At 32.6% G+C, this 14,186-nt stretch overlaps 1 protein-coding gene across 1 annotated transcript; it reads left to right on the top strand.

The window, feature by feature from the left end:
• The first annotated feature begins 8,324 nt into the window (after positions 1–8,324).
• LOC141685373 (uncharacterized) lies at positions 8,325–13,839 on the top strand. Its single transcript, XM_074490478.1, has 5 exons — positions 8,325–8,585; positions 8,694–8,753; positions 8,842–8,914; positions 9,008–9,021; positions 13,699–13,839. The coding sequence occupies exons 1-5, from the start codon at positions 8,325–8,327 to the stop codon at positions 13,837–13,839; spliced, it is 549 nt and encodes a 182-aa protein (XP_074346579.1).
• The last annotated feature ends 347 nt before the right edge of the window (positions 13,840–14,186 follow it).

The raw sequence follows: 14,186 nt of genomic DNA on the forward strand, positions 1-14,186 counted from the left end.
AAGTCTATAGATGATAATAATGAGAGTGAAGAGAGTGAAGAAGGAAATGTGGGGGTTGTGAGAAGGAGCAAAAGACAACGTACGGAGAAATCATATGGGTCTGATTTTATGACCTATTTGCTCGAAGAAGGTGATCCGAAAACCTATAAGGAAGCGTTACCTCACCGGATGGGCCTATGTGGAAAAAGGCCATCAAGAACAAAGTTGATTCGATTATGAAAAATCATACTTGGGAATTAGTAGATTTTCCAACCGGTTGTAAACCATTAGGTAGCAAGTGGGTGTTCAAGAAAAAGTTGAAAACTGACGGCACTATTGATAAGTATAAGGCCATACTTGTAATCAAAGGATACATGCAACAAAAAGGCCTTGATTACTTCGATACATATTCTCCTGTAATGAGAATAACATCCATAAGGATGATGTTTTCTATCGCTGTAATGTGAATTCTAACAGTACATCAGATGGATGTGAAAACAGCTTTTCTAAATGGGGATATAGATAAGGAAATATATATGGAACAACCTGAAGGGTTTGTTGTCCCTGGACAAGAGAGAAAAGGCTGTAAATTAGTGAAATCACTATATGGTCTAAAGCAAGTGCCTATGAAATGGCATGAAAAATTTGATGAGATCGTGCTGGCAAATGGCTTCAAAATCAATGAATGTGATAGTTGTGTCTATTAAAAAGAAAATGAGAAAAGCTATGTCAAGGAAAATGACAGCGGTTATGTCATGATGACATTAAATGTAGATGATCTACTTATTCCCGGAAGCAATGATAAAGTGATCAAATCTACTAAGGACATGTTGCAATCAAGATTCGACATGAAAGACATGAGACTAGCAAATGTTATTCTAGGAATTCAAATTTCTAGAACATCAGAGGGTCTTGCACTAAGTCAACCTCATTACATTGATAAGATCCTAGAAAAGTTTCTTAAGGATGACTTTGAGAAAGCTAGGACACCTGTGGATATGACTTTACATCTATCCAAGAATAAAGGTGTAGGAGTCTTCCAAGTGGAATACTCGAGAATAATCGGAAGTCTGATGTACCTTATGAGTTGTACAAGACCAGACATTGCATACTCAATTAGCATGTTGAGTAGATTTACGAGTAATCCGGGAGCTGATCACTAGAAAGCAATCATAAGAGTACTGAGGTATTTGAGGGGAACTCGAGACTATAGACTGCAGTATGGCAGATATCCAGCAGTATTAGAGGGATATACTAACGCAAACTGGATATCTAGTAAGAAGGCACTAAAGTCTATGAGTGGCTACATATTTACACTAGTCGGCGCGGCAGTATCATGGAAATCCTCCAAGCAAACGGTGATAACTCATTCCACGATGGAAGCTGAGTTCGTGGCACTAGATAAATGCGCTGAAGAGGCTGAATATCTATGCCAGTTTTTGGAGGATATTCCAAGATGGCCAAAGCCTATGACTGTAATAGGGATACATTGTGATAGTTAATCCGCTATTGGCAGAGCATAGAGCACGATGTATAATGGAAAGTCCCGTCATATACGACGATGACATAGTTCCATTAGACAATTAATCTCAACCGAAATTATTACCATTGACTATATATCGTCAAAGAATAATATCGCAGATCCGCTAACCAAAAGGTTATCAAGAGAAGTGGTTGAGAAATCATCGAGAGGGATGGGCCTTAAGCCTATTGCTTAACGGCATCATGGTGGACACCCAACCATTGCTAACTGGAGATCCCAAGAACTTGGTTCAATGGGACAACTAAATCATGATGACCAAATCACTGTGGGGGTGTAACGCCCCCAAATCCGGGGTCAGAGGATTTGGTCGTCACTATAAAACTTCAATCCAAATTAACCTGATAAATCAATAAATAAATGCCAGCGGAAGATATTTAACATAAATGACCCCAACTAATCCAAGATCTTTTAAGGTCACAGTTCTAGAAACAAGATATCCAAATTCCACAAATAAATTTTTCTCACTTTCTTTTAAATTTCTTTTCAATAAATTCCAACTCAAAACTAAATCCACTAGTATAACTTCGAAATGAAGTATACTAGGCCCAAATAAAATATACAACTATATATAATATAATATAAACAACTTTATATAATAAACTTACACTAGTCCGCAAACCCTGGACCAACCACCTTCGAAAAGCTTCTTCTTTGCTTCCTCGAATTTACGCGGCTAAACAGCAAGCTAATCCTCACTGGAGGTTAAAAATTTAAAAACAGGCAAGTATGAGCGGAAGAAATGCTCAGCAAGATCATTATAGTAAATATAGGGTCGTTTGATATAAAACCGACATCTGCATCAGAGCAACACATTTAAAATCATAATTGCTGAATCATAAAACCTTAGTTGAGGAATCCCAGATTTAATTCCTTAATTATATTCAAAACCATTTTGATATTTTTGAGCGAAATGCTTCAGCAATACTTTGAATCTTGACGAGAGCAAAGCTCGTAAAATAGTGTTTACGGAAATATCGTAAACAACAATAACATGAAACAATGATTATGGATTGAATCATAAACTTTATTCAAAACTGAACTCTGGAAATTAATACTTATTTTGCTGTCATATCAAATTAGATATCAATACGAACTTTGATGCTCACAACATTCCATATTGAAGTCAACATCATTCATCTATACTAATACCACCTTTGATATTTAACAACAACGTAAGTATCAGCATAAATCACAATCTGAATCAAAACCGCACTTTACCATTATTCCAAAACAGAAACAGTTGATAAATCATTTATTCTATGAATATCAAAAATGATATGATAATTTAGATTATGATCATTCTCCGACGGACGTACTATCACATGCTGATCAGCCCGTGTGATAGCACAAGGTCATGATTCGTAGAAATGTGACCCCAAAATCACTAGTACTCAAATAAAAGGCATAACTAGCCTGTGGCAAAATGGTGTCATAATATTTCATATGGCACTTAGAAATAGCCCTCCGCTGGACCGTCCATCCCGGTCACTTACGCAATTATGATCCAATCTTAAAACCTTTTATTGAAATGGGGTCATGATACTCGACACCCGAAATAATTTTATTCCCCCAATTCTTGGGTAGGAATATTCGCAACCAAATCACTTTTCTCAAAATCCAAAATATTTATAAATCCGATAATTGGATAAGTAAAATCACTTGCCTATTCTGAACATAGAATAGCATACGAAAACTTGCATAAACAGAATTATTTAATTCAGCGATATGTAAAACATTTATCTATCTTGAACTGAATAGGGAAAGCAATACTTGCATGATAAGATTCAAAATAAATATCACTTGAACAAGAAGTGATGATAGGGATACTTGCATAATATGATTCGAAATAAACGTCACTTGAAAAATAAGTGAAGTCAGGGGTACTTGCCTTTGGGTTTTTAGCAGTTAGCACACTCGCAATAACACAAATATCTTATGATACTTTCTCAAGACGTCACCATTTCTTATTTTTAATTCTTTCATATGCCGCTAATGCGGTTACTGCGGTCTGATACGAAATCTTATCGAACTTTAGTCTTGATCCCCAACGTCTGGTTTTGTTCGTCACGAACCATCCGTAACTACTGAACCACTATGCAACTCTTCCTTTATCTTTCCTTTTGCTTGGTCTCACGTCCTTAATGCCCGATCACTAGCATAAGCAAAAAGATACTACTTTAGTATCCTTCTGAAACGATTATCTTATTTCTACCCTTTCGCGATATCTATGTAGCATATAACAAGTAGCACACATTATAGTTTAAAACTTACTACCAACTCAGAATATTATTTAATACGAGAACGCGTAACTTATGATAATATTTCTATGGAAAATTTGGCATGACCTATTCGTAATATGGACAATACCTTGAATAACCACACCACAAATACAACCCACAAGTCATTTCAATGTTCTTACCCAGACATATCCTATACGTGTTACGACTAACAATCATAACATGCTTTCAAATCATTGAAATCAAATAAGTCAAATAGATTTAGATATAGGGGAATTTTGGAAAATTTTGGCATGAAGTATACGTAATTAGGACTATCCACCTGTTTTTCAATTCCACAATTTAATCTTATAACCAAACAAAATAAAGTTGCCTCAACTTGCAGCAACATAAAAGTAAACAAGCAAGAGAAGTACCCGCCCAGACTTGCGGCACCTAAACAATTAAGGAAAATTACCCGCCCAGACTTGCGGAACCTAAACGATTAAATATACTTAATAATTTATAATATTTGAACTTACAGTTATATAATTTAGCATCACCAATTCAACTTGAGTAAACACTTAAATAACTCACCTTGCACATATATCACATAGACTAGTAACTATACACATATTCAAATCACACTCTAATAATTAGCAACTAAACTCAATCTCAAATAGGCATATAATAACATGTATTTCCATAAAACGCATCGCTATATATTCTCATTTAACATCAAGTTGCAAACAAAAGCTTTGTAAATAATTAAACATATAAAAACACATAGCAAGTATCTTGGCTGCTCGATTTCACAGAAACTAAGTTCGTCTCTGGATTTTTAATAAATTCATAAATAGGTCTGTTGTAGTGAAATTTGGTGGAGACTTAAGTGACTCACATATCTAACTATCATAAAAATTGCAGATGAAAGCAAGGTGTTTAGAGCCCCTTAACAGAGTCGTCAATATGGCCAACAAACCCTGTCCAGAAATTCTGCGCACCTTGTACTAAATAAATTGTATCTCAATTTGTACAAGTCTGGTAGTAACCAAATTTTACAGACATATAATTAAATCATAAACCTACAATTCTTATGTTTAAACCATCAAGCAATTAGGTCTCAAAATATCTCAAAACAGTCATCCAAAACAGGACAGTTTCCTGGAAAATGCTGAATTTTCTGCACTTAAACTTCATTAACAACTTTAATCAATTCTTAACAATTAACTAAACCCATAATCTCTATTATGCAAATAATCAAACACTTAGCATGCAAAAATTAATAGTTCATATTACAATTTCAATGATACATCAGACTCTCTTTTACACTTATAATTCTAGAGAAAATTTGCCATGACTCATTCGTTAATATCTTAACCAATCATCTACAATAAATTACACATTCATTTCGGATTAAAACCTCAATCAACTAATCTATTTTCGAATGCTAACCAAAACCAACATATATATACATACACCATTAGTAGTTTAGTATCACTAATTAACAACATCACAACCAGCCATTATCGAATTCTCAAAATTTATGCCCAACTACTATAACCAATTTTTTTATACATAAACAACTAAAATTCCTAAGACTCGGAATAAAATCCATCCAAATAACTACTCCAATCAATATTTTACTAGCAACCACACATTCAAACTGGAATAAATCATCAATTTCGGGTTTGTTAAATTTAAAAAAAAAATTGGACTTCAATATATATATCAACTATTTAAAAAAACACTAACACAAATCCTAATCAAATATACACCAAACATTCAAACGAATCAAATCCAAAACAAGTTAATCCACTGAATAATTCAAGAACTCGAATCAGGACTACGCAAATTAATTATTTTCAACAAAAACTCGCAACCAGAAGCATCAACCACGACCACCGGCTCGCTGGGTTCACCGCCGGCGGTCGACTGACCTCCGATCGACCCCAAATCGTGGGTGTTTGATCGAGGTCGAGTCCCCTGACTCCCTTGAATCCTCATAACCAAAAATTTCATAACATCACATCTTTGAGTTCAAAACGAAACTGACATATACATACATATATATATGTATATATACCTGTTCAAGAAACAAATTCAGGGGTTTAAACTAAAGAGTGGAAGAAGAAAATGAAAAAAAAGAAAAAAGAGAAGAAGAGAAGAAGGAGCGGGGTCGACGGTGTTGTGGGAGGGAGGCGGTGAAGGAAGAAGCAGTCGGGGGGTGATGTGAGAGTACGGAGAGAGAAGAGAGATTAGATAGATAATTGCTAAATTGTAGACTTTATCTATTTTTTTATCTGAATCCAACACCGCAATTAACAATTTAACGAACCAATTACGGGTAAATACAATCCTGAAATTTACCAAAATTACTTTAAAATTCCCGAAATAATTTAAAACTAATAATATAAAATTTTCATAATTTTTAAAGTATTTTTGACTTGCGCGCTATACCCGTATTTTAAAATTAACGAACCGAGCTGCACTTGAAAGAAATTCAGAAAATCACGAAAATAGTCTTAAAATGTTACAAATATCCCGAAATTTATAAAAACATAAATTTCAAAATTTTAATGCAACTTTTTGAAACGCAATTTATACCCGCTTTTCTAAACTAAACGAATCGACGCGCGGGTGAAACTAACTCCGAAAATTCCCAAAATAATTTTAAAATTCTCGGAATATTCCAAACTTAAATAAATATGAGTTTCGTAATTTTTGAAGAATTTTGGAATTAAATACGAATAAATCAAATCAAAAAAAAATCATATAGGGCTAAGTAATTGATGAAATATTGATTTCTAAATTTTATAAAATCCCAAAAATAATTATTGTATCGAAAATATTGCGCCGGGCCGCGCACGGGTCAAACCGTAATCCGGATTGAAAAAGTCAAAACACGGAAAATGTCCGGAATTACCAGATTAGGTTAGGAAGGAGTTTTCGGAAGAGTTTCGGATTGTAAAAACGCAAAAACGGTTGAAGTCGGACGATTCCCGGCTTTATAAAATAATTTTGGTAATTATTCAGAAAATAATTAATAATTCATAAATTAATATAAAATCATCTAACAGTCCAAAAATTACCCGAAAAATATCGCAATTATCTATATTTTATTCTGGACATATAATAATTCAAAATACTCAAATAATATCACATCTAAACACCCAAACATCAATTCCACTTATCAGATAATTCACCAAAATTCACATAAAATCACATAAATAATTCCAAATAATTATAATAATAATATTTGAAAATATGGGATATTACAGGGGGTAACCCCTGGCCTGTTTCTATGATGAGAAATAGTGAGACCCATAAGGTACGAGGTTAAGTTTTGAGCTTTCAATGATCTTTGATAAATACATGAAGTTCAGAAGTGAACACATAGAATTCAGTTGAGTAAACGCGGGTTACTCTATAAGATAAAGATCACCCATGTGGGAGAGAAGTGGGGCCACTTCAAAGGAGAATTGCGAGACACAATTCTTTAGAAACTCCTGCAGAACCAGGACGATGTTCCATGGCCAAAATGGACATACCAATGAGAGCTGAACGAGTCAGAAAAGATATAGTGGCAGGTATATCATCATTTACATAAACGGTCGAACAGTTCAAGGACAAGCACGTCTACTGTCTACCAGTAAAGTCGGTATGCTTACTCAAGCGACGGTTCAAGGAGCATTCTCTACCTATCGTATGCTATATCTGATCGAAGAAGTTATCACCAAGTCAAACCTTGTGTCTGTCTGTCTGTCTGGTGTGTGCTACTAAGATCACCAATCTCACCCATATGGGGGATTGTTGGAAAATATGGGTATAAGTATCATATTGGTAAGTCATATTTTGAGCATTATGACTAAAAGATGTGTGAGATATGAAGATATTCTCTTAATAATGGAAATTATTATTTTCCACTAGAATTTGGCTCAAATATTATGACATAAATTAATTTGATTTTGTTTCAAATTAATTGATATGGTGTATGTCTTAATATATTTAATTTGATTCTGTTTCAGATTATTTATGAAATATAGTAGCTTGCAAGTATTACACCGATTCCATAATAATTGATATTTAATTATGGAAAAGAGTAGCACACAAGTCTATCTACACCTATATAAACTCCTCTAAGGCATTAGGGTTAAACACACCAAAACACATTCTCCTCTAAACACAAAACCGTACCCTCTCTCCTCCGGTGATAATTTCCTGCTCTGTTTCAAGCTCGCTGAGAGTGTTGTTCTACATCACTGCAATCCATTTTATCCTGGGAGGCTTTTCGCTCGCACACGACGGTGAGAGCTATTAAGCTTTAAGGAGACAGTTCTGAACTGGACTCGGATTATATCCTTCTCTCCTCTTTTTGTGTTACTCTGTTTGTTCATTTTGTTCATACACATACAAATATTGGTTTATTTATGCACAGATTGTAAAACATAAATTTCCGTGTATGACATCCTATAAAATTGGTGATAGATTAATGCAAGAAATATTATTTATGAATGGAATAAGGTGCAAGAATATTTTTAGAATGGGAAAAAACATTTTTTCAGCTCTCTCAAGACTTAGAAAATATGTATGATCTAAAACCTTCAAGTAGGATGTCAGTTATCAAAAATGTAGGAATTTTTATTTTTGTTTTAGCTCAAGGTGCATCCAACAGACATGCAAAAGAACGTTTTCAGCATTTCGGTGAAATAATAAGTAGAGTTTTTCATGAAGTTGTACAATCAGTTTTCTTCTTTGCTAAAAATTTGATAAAGCCTGACAATCCAGAATTTAAGAAGATACCATCTCATATACTTAACGATGATAGATATATGCCTCATTTTAAGGTATAATTTTATTTTAAAACTTTATTGTCATTTCATAAGATCTAATTGTGTCAATATTACTATTTATAGTTAATCATTGTTCATTTTCGTAAAATATTATATCTACAGGATTGTATTGGTGTAATTGACGGGACTCATATACTTGCTTGTGTACCCGTAGATGATCAAGTACGGTTTGTAGGAAGAAAAAATGTGGCAACACAAAATGTGATGGCCGTTTGTAGCTTTGATATGCGATTTACATTTGTTTTAGCAGGATGGGAATGAACTGCTCATGATGCCCGCTGCAGTTAACACACCACCGTTAAATTTCCCTTCTCCACCCCATGGTAATATTTATTAAATTACACTTAAACATGCACACACGCAAGTATTGGTAGAGGTGATTATTTTAATTTATATATTTTTTTTCAAATATGCAGGCAAGAATTATTTGGTAGATGTTGGATATCCACATACATTAGGATATCTTGGTCCATACACAATATTTAGATATCATCTTCCTGAATTTCAATATGGACATGCACCCGAGGGTTATCAAGAAAAATTTAATAAAGCCCATTCATCTCTTAGAAGTTGCATAGAAAGAATATTTGGAGTTTGGAAGAAAAGATGGAAGATCTTGATGAATATGCCTCAATATTCTTTTGAATCTCAAAGAAATATACTTGTGGCGTCAATGGAATTGCATAATTACATTAGATTGAGCACCATTCAAGATACAATTTTCACGAATTTGATACACATCCATATTTTGTGCCCAGAGATAGTCTTTCAGATCGTCAATCATAAGTTTCAGAACAGAGTCAAAGAGGTGATAAAGAAAGGGAAATGGACATACTTCACAATCAAATAGCTCATAGTTTAATTATGGAGAACGTATGAGTTATTTTAGTTTGATATAATTATTTTACCAATTCGATTTTTTAGAGTATTAATTTGAACAAAGTTCAATTTTGTATGTAACTCATCTTACAGCACTTTCAGAAAAAAAATTACCAAACAGTTTTTTCCAGCTTTTATTCAAACATCACAAGTAACATTACTTTTACCAAACAATCATCTGATTTTTCGAACAACACTTTTTCTGCCAGCACTTTTTCTAACAACACAGCAATTTCTTACAACAATACGAAACAAACACTTAAAAGTTAAATTTTTTAATTAATAGTATTTACCGATCCAACTTACAAATATAACTTCTAACTGTTAACATATATAATTTTATTATTATAATAATTTTCTTTTTATGATATTTTTCTTTATTATTATTTATACACACTCTCATTTTCTTTTGAGGATATTGGCTCCTTGATCATATTATTTTTCTTTCTTTCTTTCTTTCTTTCCCTTTCATCTTCCTTTTCTTTTCTCGCGTTGATGATGAGGGTATTTGAAATGGTTATTGAGTCACAACGCTAGACTAATTATTAAACAAATTATACTAACTTAAGATTATACGAGAAAGAAAAATAATGCCTAAGTCGGAGATTATAAATCAACAAATAGATGAAATATTTTTCAAATGTTCAAAAATCAATATGTTCAAGTTCTCGACTTTATATCTCAAGAAACATAAAGCTAAAACTCTTATTCATGTGGTCAACATGATGAGCATTCTTCATCTAATTATAAAAGTAATAATAATAAAAGAATCGATGATAACAAATAAAATTAGGATTACTTATCTGAATAAAAGTCGTGACATGAAATTAATCATTGCGCTAAAGTTGAATTTACTCCGCTACGTACACACGAACTCATGACAATCAACCTCCATCGTTATACGACATCCGCCTCACTGATGTAGTACATAGAGAGAGATAGAGAACACCTTTTGATCATTGCCCAAATCATGTGTATATAGTATGAAAATACAATTTTGATTCTTCATCTAAAAAGAGAGTTATAGATCTCCTTTTTAGGAGTGAAAATGTGTAACTCCAAGATAGTTAAAAGGTCATAGGTCACAAATAATTATGAGGAGGTGAAATCTAGAAGGTCTTAAAGGGACATGTCTCAAAAAACAAAAGGTCATACAAGTGAAAAGTCTTAAATAAAAAGACTCACACTTAAAAAGATTAATTTTCTTTTGAAGAAAACAAATATTGGAATAAATAATAATATTAATTCCAACAATCCCCCACATGATGCAAAAGAAAATGTATCTTGAGAGAAGTTTTATGGACAATGAATAATCAGTTTTATAAGTTTTAATGTCTTGTGGACTTGAATTGATACCCGTGCATACATATATGTCACATAGCCATATTAGGTGGGAAAAAAATGTGTTCTCGCATGACATTAACCTTGATAATTCCTTTAATAATTTGTGTTATAAGATGCCCTACATTTTTAGCTGAATATTCATGAATGCTCTAGAGTCCTTAGCCTACAGGATCTCATAGGGAGTTGGGCGTAGCCCCCACATTCATATAGATAAGTTCATCAAGTTTGTACTGTTGCAAACCACCTATTACAAGGCTATGCACTTATTAAGAGTATTAGCTCAACCTAACACATATGAAAATAAAAAAAATACTATATCTTTCCATTAAATTGGAATGGTGGTAGTAAAACATGTATTCTTTTATGATTTAGTTTGACACATTGAACTTAGAAATTTCTAAGATGGGTATCCATCACAATTCACTCCACATAGGTTTTAAAACCATTCCAATTGTGCTAACTCTTAGCACCATCCAAAGGTCATAATGAGCACTTTTGTGATTTAACACAATTTACTATACAATAGGGTTTAGACGTGTTTTGTGCCAACTCTAGCAACAATATTTGACAAAGACCTTTGTAAAGAAGATCTACAATATTCCCCTTTAACTTTACATACTCGAGTGATATCACATTACTATTGATCAGATTTACACATTATGGCATGCCTTAGGTGTCTATATTCTCTTTCTCATAAACGTAAATTATTATCAACCTCAATTCACATTACCTAGATCTTTTCTTCAAGTATATTCTTAGTGCTTGCGACCACTTATAAATAAAATTTCTCTCAAACAATATGCATGTAACTCAGTCATTCTGATTAACAAAGTTAGTATATTATACATGAATCTATAAAGTGAAAAATATAAATATTAATGAAGTTTTCTTCTCATTCTCAAGTAGCAACTTACTTTACAGAAGGAAAAAACTTTCAAACTAATTGGAGAGTAATAAAACATGTAACCTCATTATGTGGTAACTTTCTAGTATCAAAGTATTTCTCCTCATACATATCAACCATCGATTTTATGTTACATTAATTCATGAAAATACAATAAATTTGACATGTTAAAATTATTAAAAAAATGCCTTTATAATTATTTAGTAAAATATGGGTCACACACTACACATGAGATACTTGCTGCAATAATGAGAAGTAGTACAAATTCATAAGATTTTTCTACATAATTAGAGTGATGAGAAACCAATCATTTATAATGTTCCATAAATTACACCCTCAAGACTCCACTAGTCTTTTATGCATTTATTATTTAAAAAATAATTCATGTTCAAGCATCTCAATCATCCATATAACGCAAATGACTATTACATGAGACACGAAAATGATTGCACAATTAACTAATATTGACATATTTTTCAACCCCCACAATGAAATAAAATGGGCATCAAAATTATAAACTTTAGAAAAATTAAATTTTATTAAGAATCTCACACTCTTATTCTCTTTCCAGGAAAAAGATATATTTTTTTAACATTTTTTTTATTATCTACAAGATATATTACTCATGTAACTGTCTCGCAGATATATTCTCATTTAAAAATCAAATAAGCATAAAGTTTACTGTTGTGCCATACATCACAATATTGTGAACAAAAACATGACTAACACACTATTATATACATCATTTACAGTTTATATTCACCACTACTCCTTAAAAAAATAGAGTCACGAAATTTTCAACACTACGCCTCAAATATTTAATCAAGTATGTCTGAATATACCAAAAAATCACATATAACTTTACAATATACATTGCAAGTGTATCGTAAAAAGATGACATATAAATAAAGAGAAGTCAAAAACTACACACTTAAGTTGTGAGCGTAATTCTAGCAATATGTCCAACCCTTATCGGGCATATTTTCAAACAAGCATATTTTTTAAACTATCACATTATTGATATCATATAGACGGTCTTAACAAAATAATATTCATTGCACCTCAATCTCGATATATTGGTATAAATCCGTTTAACAAACAAATTTCAACTTTAGAATGTTTGAAAAGGATATTGACTCACAACGGTAGACTAATTATTAAATAAATTATACTAACTTAACATTATACGAGAAAGAAAAATAAGGCCTAAGTCAGAGATTATAAATCAACAAATAGATGAAATATTTTTCAAATGTTCTAAAATTAATATGTTCGAGATCTCGACTTTATATCTCAAGAAACATAAGGCTAAAACTTTTATTCATGTGGTTAACAACATGAGCATTCTTCATCGAATGATAAAAGTAATAATAACAAAAGAATAGATGATAACAAATAAAATTAGGATTACTTATCTGAATAAAAGTTGTGGCGTAAAATTAATCACGACGCTAAAGTTGAATTTTCCCCGCTACATACACAAAGACTCATGACAATTAACCTCCAGCGTTATACGACATCCGCCTCACTGGTGTAGTACAGGGAGAGAGATAGAGGACATCTTTTGATCATTGCACAAAACATGTGTATATAGTATGAGAATACATTTTTGGTTCTCCATCTAAAAAGAGAGGTATAGATCTACTTTTATAGGAGTGAAAATGTGTAACTCCAAGATAGTTAAAAGGTCATATGTCACAAATAAGTATGAGGAGGAGGTGGAATCTAGAAGGTCTTAAAGGGAAATGTCTCAAAAAACAAAAGGTCATACAAGTGAAAAGTCTTAAATAAAAGGACTCACACTTAAAAAGATTAATTTTCTTTTGAAGCAAACAAATATTTGAATAAATAATAATATTAATTCCTATAGAAGGTAGCCCTAGGCACATCCGTATACTTCTCCGCCTTTTGTTTTATTTTATCTGGTGCTCTAGGCATATTGGCCATATGAATGATTGTTTAGTTTATTTGGTACTTTAGGCACATTGGCCCTTCGAGCGATTTTTTAGTTTATTTGGTGCTCTAGGCACATTGGCCCTTCACGGGGATTGGTTTAGTTTATTTGGTGTTATAGGCACATTGGTCCTTCGAGGGATTGCTTTAGTTTATTTGGTGCTTTAGGCACATTGGTTTAGTTTATCTGGTGCTCTAAGCACACTGGCCTTTCGTAGGATACGATTAGATTTGGATACAGTTTAAATTTAGATATAATTTTTATTTGGTTGAAGATTGGATACAATTTTTTGACTTGAATTCAGTTATTTGGAGTTTGTTTGAATTGGTTATTGGGTTGGATTTTATATTTGAATTTAGTTTCGATGGTTGAAGATTTATTATTTGGATTTAGTTTCGATGGTTGCAAATTTGATTTAGTTATAAAGTTGTTTTGGTTATTAGATAACTTGGACGGTTTTTCTCTAGATGATTGGATATGTTATTGAGTCTGACTTTGGGTTGGATACACTTGG

This window comes from Apium graveolens, chromosome 9, assembly GCF_009905375.1.
Source record: "Apium graveolens cultivar Ventura chromosome 9, ASM990537v1, whole genome shotgun sequence".
Lineage (NCBI taxonomy): Eukaryota > Viridiplantae > Streptophyta > Magnoliopsida > Apiales > Apiaceae > Apium > Apium graveolens.